At 27.3% G+C, this 26872-nt stretch overlaps 2 protein-coding genes across 7 annotated transcripts in view; one reads left to right on the top strand and one right to left on the bottom strand.

Moving 5' to 3' along the window:
• Nucleotides 1–5337: 5337 nt before the first annotated feature.
• Nucleotides 5338–26564, bottom strand: LOC117176220 (trans-1,2-dihydrobenzene-1,2-diol dehydrogenase-like). 4 transcript variants are annotated; one of them, XM_033366356.1, is made up of 5 exons: nucleotides 26508–26564; nucleotides 13742–13946; nucleotides 11815–12106; nucleotides 7763–8160; nucleotides 5338–5504 (listed from the first exon to the last, which is right to left on the bottom strand). In XM_033366356.1, the coding sequence occupies exons 2-5, from the start codon at nucleotides 13941–13943 to the stop codon at nucleotides 5401–5403; spliced, it is 996 nt and encodes a 331-aa protein (XP_033222247.1). In that variant the 5' UTR covers nucleotides 13944–13946; nucleotides 26508–26564; the 3' UTR covers nucleotides 5338–5400. The 4 variants fall into 4 exon arrangements, with proteins under 4 accessions (XP_033222247.1, XP_033222248.1, XP_033222246.1 ...); XM_033366357.1 differs by having other exon boundaries at nucleotides 13742–13943; nucleotides 26508–26556; XM_033366355.1 differs by lacking the exon at nucleotides 26508–26564 and adding an exon at nucleotides 18124–18175 and having other exon boundaries at nucleotides 13742–13943.
• The window catches only part of LOC117176219 (serine/threonine-protein kinase grp), a 29689-nt gene continuing 28941 nt past the window's right edge, over nucleotides 26125–26872 (top strand). For 2 of the 3 annotated variants that reach the window (XM_033366354.1, XM_033366351.1), the window contains exon 1: nucleotides 26559–26677. In XM_033366354.1, the coding sequence (XP_033222245.1) occupies nucleotides 26616–26677 (62 nt within the window). In that variant the 5' untranslated portion in view covers nucleotides 26559–26615. Of the gene's footprint in view, nucleotides 26678–26872 lie in introns of all 3 variants that reach the window. The other variant, XM_033366352.1, reaches the window with a different exon arrangement.

Genomic DNA, 26872 nt, shown 5'->3' with positions numbered 1-26872 from the left:
CACCAGCAACCTCCAAACTCCATCAGTAGGATCCTGACACCAAAATCCATTGTCTGTCAGTTTATGGCGGGAAACGTAGATTTGCTCGTCCCGAGTGAGAGACGGCGATTTCTTGAGCTCCCTCCAATGAACGGCATCACGTGTAATTATGGGATCTTCTTGCTGAAGGACTATTACCTCCTCAAATAAGGGTAGTGCCTCGGGGTTGGTGATGGCGCTAAGTACAGGAACAGAGAAGTCGTTCTCTTTGCTTATTGTAGAGCGAGTTGGGGCTAACATTGCGTCCAAATCGGGTTCTCCTGGGGAACATTCCTGAGGATCCGGATGTCGGGAGAGTGCGTCTGGCAGTTCATTATTTCGGCCAGGCCCGTGTTCGACGGTACGCGGAAACCGGCTCAGAAACAAATCCCAGCGTGTAAGTTTGTCCCTGGTATCCTTCTGGCGCTCGAGCCAGGTGAGCGTTCTGCTATCTGTTCTCAAAATAAAAGGACGGTCCTCCAAAAATCGTCGATAACGTTTAATTGCCCAAACGACGGACAAGCACTCCTGCTCGTTGCAGTGGTAATTGGCTTCGGTGGGAGAAAACTTTGCGCTAGCATAAGAAACGATTCGACGCTTTCCATCCGTTTCCTCTTGCTTCAACACAGCACCCATTCCTCGGGCACTGGCATCAGTCTGCAGGACGAATTTTAGTGATGGGCGGGACGGCTCAGGGTCGTTGGGTTCCGGAAGGCTTCCTTGGCAGCCTCAAACTGCTTCAGTTTCTCGGGCGTCGTCCTATAAGGCCGTTTTGTAGATAACAGGTCGGACAGCGGGGCTAAGATTACCGAGGAGTTGGGTACATACTCCTTCACCCAATTTCAGATTCCCAAAAATGAGCGCATCTCTTTCCGGGTACGTGGTGGTGTTGCGTTGCGTATTGCTTCAATATGAGCAGGCTGGGCCGAGTTTCCGCCAGTGCACATTAATTTCTTTTTAGTTGAAAATTCATTTTTTTATTTAAATATATAACTATTCCATTTTTGCTTGGAAATTTATATTTTTAGTCGAAAATTAATCAATTTTAATAAAAACTCTTTTTTCTATTCCGTTTATTTTAAATATTTTTCATTCAAAAATTAAGTCAAGAAAAAATTTCGCAAAAGACTTTCTTGTTTCAATAGAGCTAAAAATTCTACACAATCGCGTCATTTTATTAAACTTTTTTTTATCTTTGGTTTAACTTAAACTATTTTGGTGAAAATCAGTTTTTTTTGTTTTATTGAAAATTGATTAACTGAAAAATGAACCTGCCACTTTTGGTTATAAATCCCCTTTTCTTAGTTTGAAAATCATCAATTTTTTCAAATTAAACTTTAACTATTTAAAATTTGTCTTTTTTGTTCAAATTTAACTTTTTTTTTAATAATAAATTTCTTGGTTGGAATATCAACCCTATTTAATTTTTTGTTGAAAATTCCTCTTTTTTAGTTTAAGACATACTCCTTTGTTAAAAAGTAATTTTTTGGTTGACGATTCATTACTTTAGTTGAAAATTAATTGCTATGGCTAAAAATTTAAGTTTTTTATTAAAAAATTCACTTTTTTGTTAAAATTACATTTTTTATACAATTTAACCATTCCATTTTGTGTTGAAAATGTTTTCTCTTTCAGTTCGAAATTCACTTTTTTTTACAAATTGAACTATATTGTTGAAAATTGAATTTTTTAATCCGTGAATTTTAGTATTCCATTTTTGGTTGTAAATGTATTTTCTTAGTTGACAATTTTTTTTCTTTTAGTAGAAAATTTTCTTTTTCAGCAAATCTATGTATTTTGTTGAAAATTTGTCTTTCTAGTAGAAATTGTATGTTCTTGTTTGAAAACTCATATTTTTGGATAAAAATTGAACTATTTCATTTTTGGTTCAAAATTCATCTACATTCATAAATTATAGTAAATTAGTAAACCTTTTTAGTTGAAAATTCTTGTATTTGGTTTAAAATTTTTTTTTCATTTGAAAATTTGTAGAAAATTTAACTATTCTATTTTTTTAAAGAATTCATCTCTTTGGCTGAAGAAAAATGTTTAGTTGAAGATTCGCTTTTTTATAGAAAATTAATGTTTTTGGATGAATATTCCACTACTTGGTCAAAAAATTATATTTTTGGCTAAATATTCATCACTGAAATTAAAAATTAATTTCTGTAGCTTAAAAAATTCGTTTATTTTTAGTTGGTTTGTAAATTTATATTTTTTAGTTGAAAATTGATATATTTTATTTTAACTATCTTTTGTGGTAAAAAATTCATCTTCTGGGTTGAAAATCGAACTAACAATTTGGTTAAAAGTTCTTTTTTTTTGTTTCAAAATGATTGTTTTAACTATACATTTAATTCGTCTATTTTTGGTTAAAAATTATATTTTTATGCATATATTTATTTTTCTAACATTTTAACTATTATAATTTTGTTTAAAAATGGATCTTTTTTAATGAAAATGAATGTACTTTGTTAAAAATGCGCCTTTTTTATAGAAAATTAATCTTTTGGGTTGAAAATTCAACTAAAAATTTGGTTAAAAATTCATATTTTTGTTTCGAGAGTCATCATTTTGCATAAAAGTTTATTTCTTAGGTTTAAAATATATCCTTTTGATTTGAAAACGCAACTAAAAATTGTTAAAAATTTAGTCAGAAACAAAATCTTTTGCATTAATATTATTAATTTTCAAGGTGAATGTTTGTTTCTACACCGAAAAGAATCTAGAATTTGAGATATTTTAGCAACCCTCAATAAATTATATTCTATTACTTTGACATATTTTACTATTTAAATTAAACGTACTTTCCAATTTGAAGTAACATATTTTCCCGAAAATATAAATAATGTAATTATTATTACTAATGGTAGAAAATACAATTTTTTTAAATCCTAATTCGAAATGGTAAAAAACTTATGCGGCTTAGCGGCCATAAATATATTTTATTTTATTTTTATAATTTATTTATTTTTATAATTTATTTTTACATTGAAATGTTTACATATATGACTTGAATTTAGAATAAAGATCTTTTTTGGTTTTCATAATAGAGGACATAACCCGAAAACTGCAATCGAAAAATTGTTTTAAATGTGATTTTGGCCAATTTTTTTGTATCTGTTAAAATTGTTTTTAGAGCTGTTTATTATAAAATTTTGTTTCAATTGTTCTTTCGAACTCCATTTTTTTAATAATTAAAGTTTTGTGTTGAAGTAAAGCAAAGACCAACGCAATGATGCGTGGTCTCGCGATTTTTTGAGGTTATGTACTATTATGTTATGTACTACACTGTTATGTGTTGTATATCTAATTCAAAAAGCTTATAAATGCTCATTAAATTCTTAAAGCGTCGTAAATGAGATCTAGAAAATTCGAACAAAATTCAAACAGTTTAATTTAATTCCACTTTGATGAATAGTTCATCTAAAAATACATTGAAAATGTATTTTTTATGTTTTTTAAATTAAAAAAAAATTCAAACAAATCCTATTTTGTAATGAGAAAAATATTCTGCTAATTTTAAAGAATTCTAAATAAATAAGTTATACAAATAAAAATGGCATGAAGAACGATGTAGCTATTTTACTATCCTTCTATAGTTGAAAGTTGGTTGCAGCTTCCCATAGAGTAACAGAAAAGTGAAACACGCACGTTCGAGGGATCTGTTTAAATTATTGGATGTAAACATTCCTAGCGATTAAGTTACAGCGGTCGTGCCGAATTCGAGTGGAGCTCATTTATGGCTTTTAGCATTTATTTAATCTTCAAGCAATGTAATTATTTAAACAATTGTCATAGATGGCTCTTCTTTAAAGAATACGTTTAATTTATTAAGTTGCGTTGTAAATTTACAAGAACTTTTAATTATTAAAACAATTTTAATTTAAAACTTAGAGTTTGACTTATTTCTACGAGTAAATTTGTTCACGGAGTCAACTCACTCTTTTCTATTTTGCTTTACAAAAGAACTAATAATTATTTAAAGAATTTTAATTAAAAAATTAAGAGTTTCTACAAGTCAATTTGTTCACGGAGTCAACTAACTCTTTTCTATGTTGCTTTTCAAATTTACAAAAACTATTAATTATGTAAACAATTTTAATTAAAAAATTAAGAGTTTGGCCTTTTTTCTACAAGTCAATTTGTTTACGGAGTCAACTACGAATGTCTATCCAATTACTCTTTTTTATATTGCTTTAAAAATTTAAAAGAACTATTAATTATTTAAACAATTTTAATTTAAAAATTTAATGTTTGCGTTTTTTATACAAGTAAATCTGTTTACGAAGACAACCAAGAATGTCTATCCGATGAATATTTTCTATTTTGCTTTTTAAGTTTACAAGATATGTTAGTTATTTAAACAATTTTAATTAGAAAATTAAGAGTTTGACGTTTATCCTACGAGTTAATTTGTTTTCGAAATCAACTAGGAATATCCATTAGATAAATCTTTTCTATGTTGCTTTGTAAATTTACGAGAACTATTAATTATTGAAAGAATTTCAATTGAAAAATTAAGAGTTTGCTTTTCTTTCTGCGAGTAGGCTTCATTTTTTACCATAATTAACGAAGAATATCTTTCCGAAGATTTTTTTTCTCTGATGCTTTGAAAATCTACAGCTATTAATTATTTTAAAAATGTTTATCAACATATTTATAGCTTTTCTCGAGTTTAGTCGGATTTTCAAAATTCGAGTACACAACCGGGTCTTTCGTCGTATATGGTACCCATGCGAAGTCGTGTATAAATAGATGTTATTAAAGGAAAAATGATTATCGTGGCATTTTCTTGAACTTAATTTCCAAATAGAATAATTACAAGCAAATGAGCGGGTCGCACGCGTAGCGCGCGTGAGAGCTTCTAATTTATTTTAATTTATTATGTTTATTTATATATTTTAGTCTTTAAATTGAAGCATGTATTTTAATTTGATAATTAGGCAATCAAAGTAAATATTGTGTAATAAGTGTGTAAAACGCTTATTTTTCAAGTTAAATATAAAATTATTTGAGAAGTATATTTATCTAAAAAAATCGAAGATATACTCTATAATGCTGTTCTTTCCTAAGAATAGTATTCCGAACGAAGAAAACTTGGTTCTAAAGGAAAATAGGAGGATAATCAGCGATCGCATTGAACGTTTTGTGAAAAGGTAAGTGCCAAGAAACGTGAGCTGACTATCTCGTAAGTTTGCAAAGAACCCTTGCGTTACACGCAATTTCTGGGAAAATATAGAAAAAAATCTTGGAAAGATTTTGTCCTCGAAATAATGTTTAAAACTCTCACTGAATTTCTTAAAAGTTTATTATAAGTTTATTAATCATGAACTCCTCTCAAAATTCAGAAAAAGTAGTTTATTTTTTATTATTTAGTATTTAATCTGCATCATAAACAACGCCAATTTGTTTTCGCAATTCGTCCTCTAATTCGGCCAATAGCAAAGAGTCTGCATGCGAAATTTTTGGGCTCTCCTTCAATCCTGTAAAAAATTGAATATAGTGAATTTTTATTTCCCGAATTTGCATGCAAAAACATTATATTTGTTTTGACTTTTTAGGTAGAAACAAATATTAAATAATTAGGTTGATTTTAAAAAAGGCTCTTAGTAACTATTTCAAGAAAAATGTACATTTAATTTTATTCAGGAAAAGTATATTTTACAAAAAAGAAAGAGATTGTTTAAAATATGATTCTCTTTCTTTTTTATTTTTTTGTGAATAAAAAGGCGTAAAGCTAAACATTTAAAAAAAAACGAAATTTTCTAGCAGAGTGAAAAAGTGAAAAATTTCAAAAAAACCTGCAATTATCAGGCATTAACAGATGAAGATAAGTTACCGACAATAATAATTTGTTTAAACCATCATTTTTGCTAAATTTAATTAATTGTTAGGCCACTCCACGTGAACAATAAACAAATAGTTAACAATTTCAGAAAAAAAGCATTTTTCGAACTATCTAGTGTTGAAATAGAATATGATATCTATAAACAATAAAAGTTTGTTTAATCAATTATTTTTGCTAAATCCCATTTAATATTAACTCACCTATTGAAAAGTGGACAAACTTTTTAAAAAAACAGCAATTATCTGGCATTAATATATATAGATAGTTATAAATAATAATAATTTGTTTAAACAATTATTTTTGCTTAATTTAATTCATTATCAAGTCACTCCAAGCGAGCAATATACAAATAGTTAACAATTTCTGAAAAAACGAAACTTTCCAGTACTTGTCTAAGTGAAGATAGTTATTAGCAATAATAAATTGTTTAAACAACTATTTTTCTTAAGTTACATTAAGTATTACTTCACTAAGTGGAAAGCGAACAAAAATTAAAATATTTCAAAAAAAATCGCAATTATCTAGGATTAATATAGATGAAGATAGTTGTCAACAATAGTAATTAGTTTAAATAATTATGTTTGTTAAGTTAAATTCACTACAAGTGTATTTTTTTATTTTATTTTTACATTAAGACACTACAAGTGAACAATAGACAAATAGTTAGAAATTTCAGAAAAAAACGCAACTTTCTACCGTTAGTCAAAGAGAATATTATTAAAAATGACAATAAATTGTTTGATGAATTATTTTTGTTTACTTGAATTAAATATTACTTCACTTTAATTGAAAAGTGTGAAAAAAGTGAAAACTTTCAGAAAGAACCGCAACTATCTAGAATTAAAATAAAGGATGACATCTATAAACAATAACAATTTCTTTCAAGAATTATTTTGAATAAAATTGAATTAAATATTAACTCAGTTCAAGTTAAAAGTGGACAAAAAGTAAGCAATTTAAAAATACGCAATTATCTGGAATCAATACAGAAGATTACACATATCAACAATAATAATTTGTTTAAGCAATTATTTTTACTCAACTTAATTCATTGTTAAGTAACTTTAAGTGAACACAGACTAATAATCAAAATTTTCAAGACCAAAAAACGAACTTTTCTACCATTAAATATAGAGAATATTATTAAAATAGTAATAAATTTTTTGTAATTACTTTTATTTACTTCATTTAATTATTACTTCACTTTAATTAAAAAGTGTAAAAAAAGTGAACAATATAAGGGAAAAAACGCAACTGTTTATAATTAATATAGAAGAGGATGCCTATAAAAAATAAAAATTTATTCAAACAATTATTTTTGATAAAATTGAATTAAATATTAACTCACTTCAAGTCTAAATTGGACAAAAAGTTGAAATTTTCGGGTAAAACCGCAATTTCTAGCATTATTTAAAAATCATATTATAAACATTAGTAGTAAATTGTTTAGCAATTATTTTGTTCAAAATTAAATAACTATTCACTCACTTCAATTGAAAATTCGACAAAAAATGGAAATGTTTTTTAAAAACTTCGACTTTATACCTCTATTCTAAGAGAAAATTTCTAAAAACAATATAAAATTGTTTAAAAAATTAATATAAGCATCTAAGTGTTAGTATAAATTAGTATTTAATGTATTATAAATAATTAATATTTTTTTAAATCCACAAAAAATCATTAATTAATACCAAAAACTTCTTTTTTTCTTATGGGAAATATGTGTTAAGTTTCATGGAGCTTTTGCCACCTGTAAATATAATTTTTTTTGTTTTATTTTACAAAACTTTCTGAAAAAATAGGAAAGTGTCCAAAATCTCAATTTAAGCTATTTTAGAGAAGTTTTTTATTTAGGACTGTTATCCCTGGAGTTATAGTAAAATAAATAAGAACCTTTCAAAAGACAGGAACGGACTTCAGCGGCTTCAAAACTTAATCCGCCACTATTAGGAAAATTAAATTCATGTTTTCCTGTCGGCAGAGTAATTTCTATCACACGATTAGGCAATTCTGCCCTCGTGGGACACCAGAAATTTGGAATTTTAATCGTCCCTTCGGTACCAACAATAAAAGCCTCATTGGGTAAATTCACCAAGCCGCTAGTCAAAATAGTCGCCATTCGATCTCCTTTAAATTTTAATGTCGCCGACATAGAAAGATCGACACCATCTTCGTTCAAATAACCCAGGGCTTTAACACTCTCTGGTTTCTCTCCATTGAATATGAAGGTAGGAAGTTGAAGAGTATAAACTCCTAAATCAAGAATCGTACCTCCGCCCATTTCCTTTTTACTGAAAGAATACAATTAAATATAATTTTTATACATAGAGGAGTCTCGTACAGGTTGGGACACTGCATAGGTAGGGTCACTGTAGAGGTTGGGACACTTTGTAGGTTGGGACACTTTGTAGGTTGGAAAACTGTATATGTAGGTTCACTGTATAGGCTGGGACACTTTATAGATTGGGAGACTACATAGGTGTGGTCACTGTATACGTTGAGACACTGTATTGGTTGGGACACTGCATACGTAGGGTCAATGTATAGGTTGGGACACTGTATAGGTTGATACACTTCATAGGTAGGGTCAATTAATAGGTCGGATCACTGTATAGATTGGAACACTGTTTAGGTTGAGATTCTGCATACATAAGATCACTTTATGAGTTGAGATACTGCATAGGTTCCGACACTGTATAGGTAGAGTCACTGTGTTAGTGCGGACACTGTAAGGTTGAGACACTGCGCAGGTTGGGACACTGTATAGGTTAGGACTCCCTTATAGGTTAAGACACAGTATAGGTTACGATTCATGTATAGTTTGGGACACTTTGTATGTTGGGACACTATACACTGTATAGGTTGGGACACTGTATACGTCGGAAGTCCTGCATAGGTTGGCACTACTGTATAGGCTGGAACAATGTTTAGTTTTGGACATTGTGTAGTTTGGGATACCGTATAGGTTTGGACACTGTATACGTTGGGACTCCTGTATAGGTTGGGACTACTGTATAGGCTTGTAGACTGTATACTTTGGGACACTTTATAATTTGGAACACTGTATAGGTTAGGACTCCTGTATAGAATGGGACACTGTATATGTTGGGATACCTGTATATGTTGGGATACCTGTATAGGTTGGGATACCTGTATAGGTTGGGACACTGTATAGGTTGTATAGATTGGGACACTATATAGTTTAGTATAGGTGTATTTAGCATAGGTATAGTGTATAGGTTGGGAGCCTATATAGGTTGGAACACTGTATAGTTTGGGACACAGCATAGGATGAGGCAGGATGAGATAGGATGAGTACAGGTTGGGACAATTTATAGGTTTTTTCCATTTCTTTGCTACTAGTGCCATCTGTTATGTTATGTCCAACCTGTGCGACACTCCTGGAGATATTTAAGTGATTAAAAAAATGACTTCATAATCTGAAGACGCCCATTAGCCATAGTTGAACCTTTTTAGTCAGCAAATTTGTCAACAATAAAAAATTTAATCGGATAGGATTAAGAGGTCCCATATTTGAGTTTGGTCTTTTTTATTGTTTTGATTTTCTCGATGTTTTAAAAATGCAGATATTAAATTCGTATACGTATATAAAGTTATTCCCTTTTTTATATTCATCATTTTAAATAATTTAATGAAAATTTTGAATCTCATTTTTTAAAAATATTTATTAATTTTTTTCTTGTTTTACATTTTATTATGCTTAGCGACTTTTTTCAATTTACTTATTGTATTTGGAAATTGGTACACTTTATGTTAAATTCTTATAAAAAACATTTGCAACAAGTAAAATAAATGTATAGAATTCCTGAAAATAAAACTAAGAATCAAACGAACAAATTTTTGTAAAACCACCATAAAATGTTCCTATTGTAATTTAAAAAAAAGATACTCTTAAAAAAATTCCTAAAAAATAAAAATAAAATTTGAACAAAAATAAAAAAGAGGAATTCACGTTGGTGGTTGGTTGCTTTCTCATTTTTCGTTCCTCTTTTTTATTATTGTACAAATTTTTTTGTCTTTTTCAGATTTTTTTTAAGAGAATCTTTTTGCAAATTACAATAGGAATATTTTATGGTGCTTGTTAAAATTTTGTCGTGTGATTCTTGGTTTTATTTTCAGGAATTCTATACATTAACGTGGTTATTAAACGGTAAATAGAATTTTTAATTTTTTCAAGACATTGAGAAAATTGAAACAACAGAAGATCAATAAAACATTTTTGAAAAACTCAAATAGGGGACCTTTAATTAATATCCGATTTTGAATTTTTTAACTTCCCTGTTTTCAAGAAACTTCCGCGTCTTCTTGTTTTTTTTTTTTCGTTTAAGGCAGTTATGATGCCAAGCACCAGATAAAAGAAAATAGTTTGTCTATGACTTCAAAAATCACAATAATATTACTAATGATGTAATTTCAAACAAAACAAAAACGTTATTTTTAATGAAAACATAATTCAACTTAAAAGAAAATGTTTTTGCAATATAAAAAAAATTGAGTATCAATAAATAATATCTCATTTTTTCGGGGAAAACATTCTCTACAACTCTAACGTTTTTAATTTTGAAGTTAAATTTTTTTATTGTTATAACTGTTGAAACCATTTTTTTAAGAAAACATTTTTTAACAAATAACTATAGTTGAAGATCATGGGAATGTTTTGCCAAAAAAATAAGCAATGAATTATAAGAATCCATTTTTTTTAATCATTAAAAAGCGATAATAAAAAAAATTGAATTGCAAAAACTATTGATACTATATTTACTGTTCGTAAGTTTGAAACCTTAAATCTGAACTGAGCTAATAGTACCTAATAAAAAAATCAAAATATTTTTTATTAAATGTTCAATTTTTTGGTTGGACAATCTACTATTATATTTTTCTTCAGGATATTAATATATTTTGGTTAAAATTCATAATAAACAATTAAAAATCTAATTATTTAGTTTCAAATTCAACTATTTGGTGGAGAAGTCATCTTCTTTGGTCGAAAATGCAACTGGTTTTTTGTAAATGTTTTTTTTTTTAAGAAAATTCGTCCTATTGGATTGACAATTCCAATTTTTTCGTCGAAATTTTTTTTTAATTAATCTTTCTTGGTTGAAAATTAACTCTTTTGTTGAAACCTTAATGGTCTTCTGAAAAATGGTCTTTATCACCTAAATATTTACTGAGTTTGTTGGAAGTTTAGTCACTTCTGTATGAAAATTTAATCATTTAGTTGAAAATTTAACTATTTGTTAATAATTCTATGGATGAGATTTAAATTGTTTTGTTTAAAATGTAAACATTTTGTTGATTACAAATTGTTTTCCTTTTACATTGTAAATTCTACTTTTTTGGCAGAAAAATCATTTATTTTCCTAAAAATTCTTATTTCTTTATTTAAAATAAACTTCTTTCTGAAAAATTCTACTATATTTAAAAAAAAATTGACTTTTTGTCTTGAAAACTCATGTTTGTAAATTGAAAATTCAACTGTTTTGTTGAAAATCCATCACTTTTATTACAATTGTATTTTTTATTTAGATCTGCATTTATTTAAATCTTTTTCGTTAGAGAAATCTTTTTTTTTAATTCATTTTTCTTGATCATTTCTTTGTTAAAAATTCAACTGTACTCTTCAAAAAATCTTTTTGGCTTGAACATTCAACTATTTCGCTGAGAATTCAACAATTTTGTCAAAAATTATTATTCTTTTTTAATTCAACTATTTGGTTAAAACATAGATTTTTTGTTGAAAATTTTTATTGAATTCAATATGATACATTTATATTGATTTTATTTAAAAGATGTTAGTCCCGTATTATTCCCCTATTTGCGTAAACAAATTACCCCATTCCCTCTATTTTCAGAGAATTTTAGTCTTTGAATTCTGCAATCGATGTACGTAATTAAATTTGGTGTTATTATTATTTTATAATTACCAAAGTCTTTGAATGTGGGGCATTCTGAAACCGAAGGAACAAATTATTTGTTTCACTTCACCGATACAACCAGAATCGATTTCCTTCTTAATTTCCTCATAAATTGGAAAGCAACGACTCCAAACTGCTTCCATCAAAAAAAGTCCCTTACTTTTCGCCAAAGCAATTAATTCTGTAGTTTGTTTTAAATTTAAAGCCATCGGCTTTTCGCATAAAACATTCTTTCCTGCGTTTAAGACCAATTTTACAACGTCGAAGTGCGTGGTCTGTATTGTTCCCACATAGACAACATCTGAAATATGAATTTTATTATATTGGATGAAATCTAAAGTATTTTCCCTACTTCCCCTCGCACATTTTCTTTCACTTCTGAACCGCGTATTTCCCCTCATTTCCCCTTACTTACCCATGACAACATTTTTCTATCCAATCACTTCACATAGTTTCCCTATCTTACTGTACTTTCCCTCATTCACCCTCCCTCACTTCCTTTATAAACCATCGTACATCACTCACCAATTTTTTTTTTTTAATATTTCCAGCCCCCATCACTTCCCCGCCTAACATTTCCCCTCAGTCCACTACTTCCTATCACCTCATTTCTCTACACTTCCCCTCCAATCACTTTCCCTACTTAATTTATTTCCCCTCTCCACATTTTCACTAATTCCCTTGCTCTTCCTCCCATCATTTTCTCTACTTCTTATAATACTTCCCCTCCCCTGATTTAACTAATTCCTTTACATACCCCCTCATTGCCCCCCTTCTACTTCCCCTCTTCTCAATTCCCTACACTCCTCTCACTTCCTCTCCTATAATCCCCCTTAACTTTCTTCCCTTCCCCGATTTACAATACCCTCTCCTACTTCCCCACTCCTTACTTTTCCTACACCTCTTCTCTTATTTCCCATAACTCCCTAGCCCTGATTTCCTCAACTTTTCTCGCAAAATTTCTCTAACTCCTTCACCCTTCATTTCCGCTTATTTTGCCTTTTTATCATTTCCCCTTACCATTTCTCGTATGCTTTATCACTTACCCTACTTCCCAGTTCCTTATTTCGCCTGATTCGCCTCCCCTCATTTTTCCTTACTTCACCAACCGCCTCCCTTTTCACTTCTTTTACTAACCCTCTCCTGACTTCTTTGACGACCACTTCCCTAATTTTATTTTATTACATCTCTCCTCATAACCCTACGCTACCCTACTGCCATATTGTTCATTTCCACTAATTCTCCATCTCCATTTTCCCTACTTTCACCCCCCTCTCATCACCAAACTATTCCCTTCATTCTCTATACTTCCCTTACTTTATCGCCAATTATTTCCCCTCGCTTCCCCAACTTCCCCTGCCATTATCTCCTATTACTCCTCTACTTATGAAAGTAAGTAGAGGGATTCAAGTAAGAAAGACTTAAGTAAAACTGTAATTTTTCTAGATCATCAACATTTGTATACAACTTTTTTGAAAAACGTTTCAAATTTAGGTAAAAAAATTTTTCTGTAAGCTTTTTTGCAAAATGCACGTTAACAGTGAGGACTTCCATGCCTCTAAATAATATACAAAATGCCTAAATCCAGCAGACTGTGCGAGAATAATAATGGCGCAGGCGCACTTAAAACACATATTTTACGAATCAACGCAATATACGCGCATGCGCACTTTTGAAATAAGTAACTTTGCACACACTTTTCTCGATAAATATTTATATTTATTTTTATATTTTTTTTAGATATTTTTTCTCCCCAGATTGTGTTTCAAGCCTCCGGCTCATATTGAAAGTTTTAATTTTGTCTGCAATCGCCTATTGCGCACTATTTAATAAAACTGATAGTGCCTTCAAGAAAAAGACAAAACATTGCATTAATTCTCAAATATAGGAATTAAGAAGATTTTGGGAAAAAAGAGAAATATAAACTTTCTTGTACCAATATCTTTGTCTTGTGACAGTTCCTTGTAGCTTCCATAAGCTTTTTCCACTTCATGAAGTTTTGCAAATTTCTCCGCTCTCGACAAATCTTGTGCTGCAACTGCGAAGAGTCGATGCTCAGATTTTGGCAAAGTTGCCAATGCAGTTATAAAATCATGAGTAATCTGGCCGGCACCGGCAAAACCCCATCGAGTTGCCATCTGCTTAAAAATAATAAATAATGTTTAAAATATTTCGGAAATCATAATTAATAATTAATTATTTCTTATTGAAAGCGTTTGAAATTTGTTTTTAATATACCGAGCAATTTTTAATTTAAGTAGTTCAAAATCAAAGAATTAGAGATCAGGTAAAATTTAAAAAAAAAACAATACAATTTTTCTAGTGGAATAAGAAAAAATTAAACTTGTATTATTTCCAAATGAAAGCATTAATAATCGATCAATGTTGTTTTCAACTAAAAGTAAATGCAGGCGCATGGAGCGCGCGTTCAATTCCCTGATTTTTATTTCCTATAATTCAAAATATGAACAATTTTTAAATGCAGCATTAAACCAACTTTTACATCTAAAGATTTTTTAAATGTTTCAAATATAAATGACTAATTTCGAATGAAAAGCGCGTAAAATTATTTTTTAATATATATATTAAACAAATTTGAATTAAAAACGTTTAAAAACAAACGATTTGATATTATGTAAAATTATGGAAAAAGGAAATTATTTCAAATAAAATGGAAAGAAATTGAACTTATATCATTTTCTGAAAAAGTTTCAAATTAGGTAAAATTTTGGAGAAAAAAAATAAAATATTTCGAATGGAATAAAAAGGAATTGAACTTGCATCCTTTCTCAATGACAGCGTGTAAGATTTAATAATTTTAAATTGAAAATGCTTAAAGTTGAAATTATTTTTAAATATTACAAATGGATTAGAAATGAGTTGAAATTGCATAATTTATAATTCAAGGCGCTAAACCTTGAGCAATTTAATTTTTAACTAAGAGGAATTCTAAGCGCGCGTTTAAGTCTTTGTTTTTTTATTTCCTATAATTTAAAGTATGAACAATTTGAAAACAGTTAAAAATCCAATAATTAACGATTTTTTTAATATTTAAATAATAATTAATACTTTCGAATAAAAAGCGCTTCAATTTAAAAAAAAAATATATTGAACTATTCTGAATTAAAAACGTTCCAAATTCACAAATTTTAGATTAGGTAAAATTAAAAAAAAAAAATATTTCGAATGAAATATAGGAATTGAACTTGTACCTTTTCTAAATAAAAGTGCGTGAAATTGAATGATTTGAAATTGAAAGTGTTTGAAATTGAAGACTTGTTAATGAGTCCTACTAAAAATTAAAAAATTTTATATTAAAATTTATAAAAATTAATAATTTCATTAAAAGAAGCAACTTCAGAACAACGCAGGAGTGTAAGAAAAAAGCGGGCAGTATCCTCGGCGGTTAATCGTGTCGTCAGCTTCAGTTATTTTCAGCCAGTTGCAAAAATGTCGCATGACGTTCGGTTCCGTTCGCGTTCAGTCACTCAGTGTTTAGTTTATGCGTTGCGTAACCAGGTGCAACCAGGCATTACGAAAATGGCAAAGGAAAACATAAGGAAGCATTTATCGTTCGAAGAGACATATAAGCTTTTAAACTAAATGAAATAAGATGACTCGAAACAGTTCGATTTTAACGGCCTTTAAAATAATAAGTTGAATTGTTATCTTTTTCAATTATGATACCACTCACTTTTACAATGCGCAATTCTAAAATCTTTAAATTCAAAAATTTTCCATTTTAGATTTTTATTTTTAAGCTGATATTTTTCATTTAAAGAATTTAAAAATGCTGACTTGAAGATTTGAACATTTAGAAATTGAAAACGTTTCAAGTGGAAAATTTTGGATGAAAAGTATTTATCTCTTACCATTTATTACTTATTAAAATATTTAGAAGTTCTAAAAAAACCTAAAAAATAATTTTAAATTGGAAAAAATTTTAAACAGCTTCCCGATTTCTCAAGATTGGAAAATAAAATTTTAAAGCTTTCCAAGGATGTTTTAACTATACATAATAAAAATAATTTTCTTGTAATTTACGAAGCGTCCAGTTAAAGAAAAAATTAATTTGTCAATTTTCAATGTTGCGGGCTTAAAATTGCTGAAAATAATAAAATTTTTTAAATTTTAAAATTCATTGATGAACATTGAAAATTATGATGTGGATTTAAATTTTTGGAATTGAATCTGAGTCTTTGAACTCTATAATTTATAGAAGTTAAAAATGATAAATTTGCAGTTTATCTGCAATTCATTTAAACTCGTGTAATTGGAAACTGTTACTACTTTCCATTTTATACGTGTAAATTATTGAGCATTCGAATAAAAAGTTTTTTAATTAAAAAATCTTAAAACGTCAATTTAAAAAGTTTAAGATTCAAGAGTTCCACTTTTAGTCCTTTAATTTGTAGTTTATTTTTTATTACTTCTAATGGAAAAAATGTTAAACTTAGAATTCGAATTTTTTATTTTATTGACCGTGAAGAACGTTTGCGAACTGAGAAAAAAGCGGGAAATTACCGGGAATTTTTTTCTTTGATTAAAATGACCATCTTGATATATGTATGTACATAATTAAAAATCAGTACTTTTATCGAGTTTTATTTTCGAGCACGAAAATTTTCACGTGCATTATGGCATTATATAACCAAAATTGTAAAAATACAGAAAAAAATATTTTTAAAAATTTTTCGTCGGAAATTGGTATTTTTAATTTAAAAAACTTATATTTTAAATATTTCATAGGAGATTCACAGCATTGAACAATTTTAGGTTATGTTGACTTTCACACTATATAAAACAGTGTTTTTAGTCCAAAATCATTATTTTTCAAAAAAGATTAAGTTTTTTATGCAACTGTGGATTAAGCTAGCGTTTTTCACATCGATATAGATTTTAAAGAAGATTCATAATTTGAGAACAATTTAAGGTTATGTTAATCTGTTTCAACAAAAGTCGGTTATTTTAAACAAAATTCATAGCGTTCCAAAAAAGAGTTATAATTTGGAACGATTTTTTCTTGATCTGTCAGTGTTTTTCGTAGAAAATTGTTATCAATTGTAAAAATCGGAAAACTGATTAGATTACCATTCAGGGTCATTAAATTCACGAATTAGAATTGTTTACACCATATACCGGAATATGGTACTTTAATCAATGAATCATTGGATTTTAAAGATGACAAATTTTGAAACAATATTAAGTTTTGCTCGCGTTTTCATCGGAAATGGGTAAAGTTTTGGAAGAAGTTTACAATTTTTGAACCATTTTAGGTTATGACAGTGAATTTCACCTGAAATTTTTATTTTTAATCAAAACAAAAATAGATTAAACGATTTCAAATGTTTGTGTTTTTTATCGAAAACTGATATTTTTAAAAAAATTCATTAGATTTCAGCAAAGCTTTATATAAATTTTAAGCCACTTTAGTTGTTCACACCGAAAATTGTTATTCTCAAAAAGAAATTATTCTAATTTAAAAAAGATTTAGACTCTTTGACCAATTTTGGATACTTGAGTATTTTTTGTCGGAAATTTGTATTTTTTTAGGAACATTCGACGGTTTGATTTGGTTTTGATATTGCACAAAAAATGTAATATCAGTTTTCATTAATTATAAAAAATATTGTGCTAATTTTTTGATTATCATTATTATTTTAGGTAAAATATACTGCTAAACACAATTTTGTATTAATATTAAATTTATAATCTAATTTACAAAATTCCTGATAAAAAAAAATAGTAATCGCACGCGTTTATTTCTTCTAGCTTTATAATTATAATTATCATCGGAACATTTCATACACTTCTAAATGATTAACTTTTTTTCAAAGACAAATTATCTTATCGATGATGTACGTACTTTAACAGTTTTCTTTTTATCTTACACGACTATTTAAAAAAAATGTATGTACAAGAATTGTAATGCAATATAGAATAAATCATTCTTCTGCCCACAATTAAGTAACAAACAATTTTTTCATGTTACTGAAATACTAAACTTTTCAATGTTTCCTAACTGCGTCTTAATTTTTCAAATCTGCGTTTCAGGTTGGAGATCAACGTATAATTGACAGAATTTTCGTATAAAAAATGACACATTTTATAAAAAAATATTTGTATTATTTTGTCTAAAATTGAGTATTTGCTATACGAAAACTTCTCCATTGATTACAAATATTTAATTAATTAAAATTTTGTAATTTTTCTTTAAATGTTGTAATTTTAATATATTTTTAAATTAATTAATTAATTGTTACTTAACTTAAAATTCTTATAATTTAATAATAATGGAAATTAGTTGTAAAACTTTACTTTTTTCCGGTTGTTACAAATAACTGCGGTTTATGCCTCGCAACCTCTCACTTGGTGGTAAAACTGATACTAGCGATCACTCAGCCTGTGAGCCTGGTCTACACAATTTTTTTTAATATAACCTGAATGATAACTCATCATATCAGTGCCGAAATAACCAATAAGACAGGGCAGGTCATGACCTAGGGGCACCAGAATTTTTTACTTTTTCCTTAAAAAAGCGATTTTAGTTTGCGTTTTGTTGAATATCACTTTTGGCCACCACACAATGGTTAAAAGTTTGACAATTTTGAAAAATTAACTTTTTTCTGTGGGTGCAAAAATTATAGTGAACTTTTTAGGTGTAAAATTTTCCATTCGAACTAATAATATATGATCATATATTAGACAAAAAAAAATTTATCAAGTTAGAATTTGTTAATTTAAAAAAAGTTTCATTTTTTGGATTCTTTTAGTGGAACACTTATTTAAAATTGAAAAAAGTCTTTTTTATAATCTTTCCCGTTTCGTTTAGAAAAACTTATTTTTAATTGCATTTTGATTGTATGATTTTGTTGACCAGCATAGTGTAATTGTTCATTTTATTCGATGAAATGGCGGTGTTTTATCTACATAGTCTAAACCAGAATGGTTATAATCTTTAGCCGTGAAAAAATTTTTCTCTAGTTCCGCTGAGATTCAAACCCAGGCCTCATTGATCGCCTAGCACTAATAGCACCAGACCGGCAATCTGTGCAACCTGGGTTCAAATCCCAGCTGAGCTAAAGAGAATTTTTTTACAAATAAATATTATAACCATTGTGGCTTAGACTACGTAGGTCAAAATCCACCATGGCATCTGCAAAAAAAAAACTATTTTTACTTTTCAAATTAAACAAAAACTTTATAACTTTTAACAATACTGTAGTGTATATAAAAGCGCATTTAGTGCTCGTCTACGCTTATGTATTTTATCTTTCCAGCATTAAAAATATAAACAATTTAAAAATCCATTATTAGACCAATTTTTCAACATTAAGATTTATTCAAATTTTTGAAAAATAATTCGTAATTTCAAATTAAAAGCCTCTGTGGAATTTAGAAAATATATAGAGCGATTGCAAAAAGGACAATATTTCGATTGAAATTAAATGGAATTGAACTCGTATCATTTCTAAAGAAGCGTGTAAAGTGAAATGATTGAGAATTGAAAGTGTTTCAAATTAAAAAAATTTTATTATAAACTAAAAAATTTTTAATTTAACACTAAAATTTTAAAAGTTAGTCAAATTTGTTCAAATTGTATACTTTCTATTTCAAAACGTTCAAGTTTTAATAATTTTAGATTAGAATTTTGATAAATGGCTTATTTAAAATTGAAAGGAATTGAAGTTGCATCATATCTAATTGTAAGCGTTTAAAATTGAAAAATTTGTTACTGAAAATTTGTTTATTTTAATAAGTTTCCATTTGAAGCGATACAAATTTGACATTTTAAAATTCATTGCTTCGAAATTAAGACTTCTGAAAGTCTAATATTTCTAATTGTTGTTACACAAAAAGACAAAAAATTGACAATAAAATTCATTAGACTCATTTTTTGTAAAATCAAAAAATAAATTTTCTGCCATTCAAAATTAAAGAATTGCTACTACGAAATATTGAATATTAAACAAATTTAAACTTCATTTAAAACTGAGAAGGATTGTATTTAACAAGAAATGTAATATTAATTTTTTTTTAAACGTTCAAAAAAGTACATTATTTTTAAATTGCTTTACATACTTTTTAAAATGAAACGATTTAGATTTCATAAAAAATATGAAAGGGGAAAATAGAACATTCAGAGTTCAATTAATTTTTTTTTTTTAGTTTAGACATTTAATTTAAAATTATTTAATTACAAATTCTCTCAATTTGAGTAATCCTTTTAGTTGGGTTTGAAACTCTCAATATTTCAAAATATACTCAAATGACGAAAAAAACAATGTTCAATGTCTAGTTCGCAAATCTCCTAATTTTTAAAGCTTGAATATGAGAAATTATTGTCTTGATTTTTCATTATTTCAAATTTGTTCTAGAAGCATTTAATTCAAAATTCTTTAATTTATACAAATTGTTTAAACTGAAAATGGGAAACAGTCAAATCTTCCAATTTAATGTTTCATGATTTCAAAAAAGCTTTTAAAACAGGAAATTTCGTTCTTTCAAAATTGAAACCAAAAAATTTTGAATATTTCAATATCAAATTATTAAATTGGAAACTGACCGCAATTAAAAGCAACCAATTTCGAATATTTAAATAAAAAATTAATAAACTTCAAAGTAGCTAAGATTTGAATCAAACAATTTAGAATATTTGAATTAAAATTATTGAATTTGAAACTAAAAAATTGTGTAATTAAAAATTGGAAAACGCCAAAAATTATATAATTGCATGCCTAATATTTTATAATTTAAGCTTTTGAAGCAACAAAATCTGATCTTAAATGCCTTAGAAATTAAACTACTCTAGAATTTTACAAACAAAACTAAAATGCTTAATTCAAATTAAATTTTTTTTAATTATAAATACATATAATGTAATAATAAGAAGTAGCAGTGACATTCAAAGTGATTGAATCGATATTTTTTTACTAACAGAATTTATTTCTGACCAAAAATCTTTGTGATATTCACCGTTTAAAATTGAATTATTAAAACTATTTTGAACCCTTAAAATTTAATCATTGTGAAAACGTTGAAAATTACATGATTTTTAATTCGAAATTTTCAACATATGATTTCATACGTGAAGCGTGAAAAATTAAACAACTCCAAACTTTGTTTGAAAATTGAAAAATAAGCAAATGTGATCATACTAATTATAATCATTATTCATAAATAATTTTTTTTAAATACTTGCAGTGCAAAATTTGGGTAACTTTTAAATATATGTTTTAACTCCAATATCATAGTGATATTAACAAAAATGTCTTTATATGAATTCAGAAAATATTTCATTTTTAAAGAAAATTAAACAAATTCATACAGATGGAAATATTTGCATTATCTACTTTAAAAAATACTTTATTTGTGTTTTTTAACTATAGAAATATGATGGAATTAAAAAAAACTGTTATATTTTTGAGTTTCACTTATCATAAAGATTTTAGGCTAAAAAATACAAACAAAAAATTGTCGTTTTGTTTGATTTTTTTTCTAAAAATTAAATATTTTCTGCGTAAGTTGAAAATTTGAGGTTACTCCGAAAAATATTACCCAAATGACTTGATATTGAGCCTAGGGGCTTCTTTTGCATACCTGTGAAAATTTTCAAAAAGTTTTCCCAGGAAATAAATAAAAATTAATTTATTAACATTTTTGCATTTTTATAATTAGTTTTCTTTTGAAATTCTCGAAAAATATTGATCTGACTTGAAAATTTTTGAAATAAAAATAGTAGATTTCATTGAAGCGTCTATTTTTTGTATTTACGCTTTTTCTCTTAAACACATATTTACCACAAAGAATGACAGAAATCAATTCTCAGGTTTTTCTCTAAAAAATGTATTAAATTTTGTGAAATATCAAATAATTCAAAATCAAGACATTTATGTACAAATTTCAAACAAAGTAGCAAATAAAAGGTAATAATAATATTTTATTTTGCCTGAAAAACCCAAAAATATTAACAATTATTAACAGAATTGCAACCGAAAATCTAAACCTGCCTTTTTTCTCGAAATATATTCATTTTACAGAAGAAGTATTGCAAAAATATGCATTTCAAACAGATCAACAACTTTTATCTACAATATTCTTGTCTCAGATAAAAAATTTTCGTGGTTAAAAAAAAACAACATTTCTATAAACATAATTGAATAGAGAAAATATCTTATGGTACTTTCAAACTAGGATGTAAAAGAAACTTCTTACGCCCAATTATCAAGTGACCTTTTTCGAAATATGTCAAAAAATTCTGTAAAAATTAAATGTGAAAAAATTCAAATTTGGATTCTTAAAATCGATGTTCTATTTACTAAGTATAGGTAATTTTTTTAATAATGTGAAAAGAATTATAGGGGGGGGGGGGGGGCAAGAGCTAAGAAGAAAGCCTGGGGTTCCAAAATCCTTCATCCAACACTGTTTGAGGTGAACCACAATATATGTATATGTATAATATTATTAGATTTTAAATATAAAATTCTAAAAAAAATTACATATTACAGTTATTTTATAACGATAAGAAATAATAGTATTTTTCAAATATCTCAATATTAATCTCGTTTATTACAAATAATTTTATTTTTACAAATTAAACTAAAATGTAATCATTTATTTTCATGTTTAATTTTCAAAAAATATAACTACGATATTTAAAGTATCAACGATTTCTTAGCACCAATAGCTCCCGACCGGTATTCTGTGAGACCTGGTTTCAAATCCCAGCGAAGATAGACAGTATGAAAAGAATTGTTATTAACAATAAATGTGACATTCAAATTTTTTTTAATCTTTAGAAAAGTGAAGAATTTTCAATTTGTAATTATACTTTTCAAAGTGCAACAATGTTAATTTTAATTTAAAAATAGAAATCTATAACTTTATATATAAGCCTTGATCGGCAAATCAGGACATTATCCCACTTCTCAACCCCTTCAACTTCTAATTTCTCCCACCACTTATAAAATTTAACAGACTTTTTCCAATTTTCCATCTGACCAATTTTTCGCTTTCCCTGATCGTTATACATTTTTCTTTCTTCAAAATTTCAGCCAAAGAAATTAATGTTTATCTAAAAAGATAAATTATCAAACAATGAGATTAATTTTCTGGCAAAAGAAACGAATGTTTAAGAAAATACGTGAATTTTCAACACAATAGGTTTTGTAACCGAAAAAATGAATTTTCAACTAAAATGAAGAATCTTTAAAAAATTGGATGTTTTACCAAGAAGATTAATTTTTTAACAACAAAGTACGAATTTGTAAACAAAGTACATTAATTTTTAACTAAAAAAGATCAACTTTTAACTTAAAGTTAGATAGGTGTACACACAGTTTTAAAAAATTAATTTTTTGTCAAAAAAGAAATTTTCATCAAAATGGTTCAGTTTTCAACAATAAAAAAAGATTTTTTTACCATAAAAATATTAATATTCTATCACAATAGACGAATTTTCAATCAATAAGATAAATTAACAACTAAACACCAAATAGTACAATTTTCAATTTAAACAATTAATTTGCAACGGAAAAAACGGATTTTTAATAAATTACTTAGATTTTCAACCAAAGTAATCATATTTCAATAAAATACATACATTTTTAACTTTAATGATATATAATTTACCTTTAATAAAAATGATGACTTTTTAACCAAAAATTCAATTATTTAAACAAAAAGATTAATTTTCAGCCTGATAGATGAATTTTGAACTAAAGAAAAAACTAATTTTTAACAAACAGTTACAATTTTACCGCAAAAAATTACTTTTCAAGAAAAAAAAAATTTTAATGTATTAATGAGTCCAAAATAAAAAAACAATAACAGAATTTTGAACCAACTAGTTGAATTTTCAACCAAAAAGATGAATTGTCAACCATGAAGATAAATTTTCAACCAAGAATCGGATAGTTAGTTATATTATTAGCTTAAAAAATTAATTTCTGTCCATTAAAAACGAATTCTCAACAAAATATTAGAATTTTCAAATAAAGAACATAAACTTTCAACCATAAATAGAGTAGTTAAATTTTCAGCTAAAAATATAAATTTTCAAACTAGAGAAAAAAAAAATTTAAGAATACAATTAAAGTTTTAATAAAATAAATGAATTTGCAAGAAAATTCATGATTTTCAACCAAAAATGAAATAGTTAAATTTTTAGATGAAAATTAATGTCTGACTATACAAAAGAAATTTTTAACAAAATAGTTCAATTTTCACTGAAGAAAATAAACTTTCAACTATACGTTGAGTAGCAAAATTTTCAGCTAAAAATTAATTTTCAACCAAAAAAAAAAGAATTTTTAACTAAGAAGCATACATTTTTGAATAAAGAAAGAAGATTTCAAACAATATAGTTGAATTTTTCACCAAAGAAATGAATTTTTAAAAAACTACAAAAAAAAAGGTAAATAGTTAAATGAATTTAAAAAATAATTTTGAACCAATTAAAATGAATTTTCAATCAAATAGATAAATCTCTAAGGAGAAAAAAGGTTCCGAATTTTGTTCAGTCGATAAAAAGCAAAAAAATTTAATTGTGGAATTTCAGGTAAAAAAGCATTTTTTACAGAACAATCATATTTTCAACCAGAAAATACGAAATTTCTACAAAAAAGTTCATATTTCACCAAATAGTTGAATTTTTAACTCTAAACACGATTTTCTAACCAAACAAGTTGACCTGTCAAAAAAAAACATTTATTTTTTTTTGTTTGAAACCAAATTTTTGAATTTTGAACAAAATAATAAAATTGTATGTTAATTTTCTAAGTTCTAAAATGTGTAAGTTGTGTTATTTTTTCTCATCGGAATTAAATTAACATTTCTAAGCAAAAATCATGATCCGCATAAGGGTGATGTTTCTCGTCCTAAATGATACATTTACTCAGAAAAAAAAATATTTTTCAAAGAGGATTCAAAACTTTGAACTATTTTAGGTTAGGTTGGCGATTTAAACTAGAAATTGCTATTCTAAGTAAAAAGCATTAGAATGCAAAAAAGATAAGAAAATTTGTGTATGTTTTCACTGTTTTTTTCGCCGGAAAGTAACATTTTTAAACAAAAATTGTCATCAAAAGTCTTCATTTTCAACAATTTTAGGTTGCGTTAGTGTTTTATACAGGAAAGAGTTTTTTTCACAAAATTCTTGGATTTCAGATACAACATTTTTCACTATTAATTTAAATTTTTGGCTTAATTAGTTTCTTTTACGGTTCATATCGTTCATTTTTTTTAAACAATTATAGGTTAGTTCAGCGTTTGCATCTAAAATTGGTATTTTAGCACAAAAATCATTAGATTGAAATGCAGTGATTTTTTTTAAATAATCAAATTTACGAGTTTGACAAATTTTGGATATTATTATTTTTCATCCGCAATTGGAATAATTAAACAATTTTAGGTTACGTTTGTGTTTTAAAGTAAAAATAGTTTTTTTTTGTAAGAATCATTAGAATGTAAAAAAAGATTGAAGTTTTTTGTATAATTATGGGAAATCGGTAATTTTAAAGGAAAAACATTAGATTAAGAAAAATATGCGCAATCTTAAACAATTTTCCGTTATGTTGTTAATTTTTTTAGTCTAAAATTACTATTGTTATTAAAAAATCATTCTATTTCATTAAATATTTTACATAATATTTTAACAATAATAGGGTAGTGAGCATTTTTCAATGTAAATATTATTTTCGTATTATCAATCATTTAACTTCGAATTTCAAGCCTAAATTTTTTTTTAAATTTATGTTATGTTACTTTGCTTATATATGTTTTAAAAATATGATAACTAATTCTAAATTTAAGAAACACTTTTCATCAATGATTAAAGATATTTGGGTTTTTCTTTTATATTTTTTAAAATGACAGATCAATAATGGTAAATTATAAAAATGCATCCCTTTTTGTAATTCTACGATCCTAATGATAAAAGTATATAAAAACAAATATATAACGAATATACAAGAATAACCAATTTGAAAGCAAATTGTTTTCGCGCCAAAGCCCCTGTCTATCCACGTTCCGCCTTACACAAGAGAAAATCAAAATGCTTGCATTTTCGCGGGAAGAATCTACTTAAACCATTTGCAAAGTATCATATATTTTATTTCAATTTTAATTCAAGAAATTGAAAATCGGCAAAAGAAAAATTCCTCTTATTCCCCTATTTAAAAAAAAAAACTATTTAAAACATTTAAAAGCAATTTTTGCATTCGAATCTGTCATCTAGCGACGCATGAGTGAACCCTCGTTGCGCGGCATAATTTCGCGCATTTTTTCGCGCACTGTAATCTGCGCAGATTTTCGGAGGAAGGACAGCATATAGACATTAGTAGCATCGTTTATGGTGGACTCTCGACAGGCAACGAAGACCGCACTTTGTAATCGATTTTGAACTTTTTTGATTATTCTCGCACTAAAATATTAAGAATAACAATAAAAAATTATCGAAAAATCAGTCCTCTCGCGATTTTCTGTTCAAAGTCAAAGGAAACCGATTGTAAAATACGACTTTGCAAAAAAAGAAATCTTCACATTTTTGGAGTAGCCACGTGTTCGGCCGTTTTCTTTCATACGTTTTTTGCTGTTAGTGCGATAATTTCCGTGAAATAAAAAAAACTGGACGTGTCTAGAGTTGTTAATTTACTCGTGGCTCAATTTGTACAAAGTTTTAACCTCATATTATCAGTATTTACCTGCTAATTGAATATACAACGCAGTATGTCTCGTGACCAGTAAGAGGAAGCCCGCGGAAAAGAGAGATGTTATTTCTTTGTGTTAGAAAAAGGTGATGCTGAGAAATCATGACGGATTTCGTAGACGGTTGGATTCTCGGCCATACCCTGGGGGAAGGCGCCTACGGAGAGTGAGTATTTATTTATTTCGAAAAATCAAATTTTATTTCTCAAAATCTCCGTTTTTTGGATCAAAATCAATTTCTTTGTCCGTTGGATTTCAAATTGTTTGAAAGTTCTCTCGCTGGCGTGAAACAATTCTATTAATTTAATTTTGTCTGCTTCTATCGACATTTTCTGTGAAAAATGGTTAGAATTTCTCTACT

The sequence above is a fragment of the Belonocnema kinseyi genome, chromosome 7 (genome assembly GCF_010883055.1).
Source record: "Belonocnema kinseyi isolate 2016_QV_RU_SX_M_011 chromosome 7, B_treatae_v1, whole genome shotgun sequence".
Classification (NCBI taxonomy): Eukaryota; Metazoa; Arthropoda; class Insecta; order Hymenoptera; family Cynipidae; genus Belonocnema; species Belonocnema kinseyi.
Note: the sequence above shows the minus strand (reverse complement) of the source record. Positions and strands in the feature narration are given on the sequence as shown.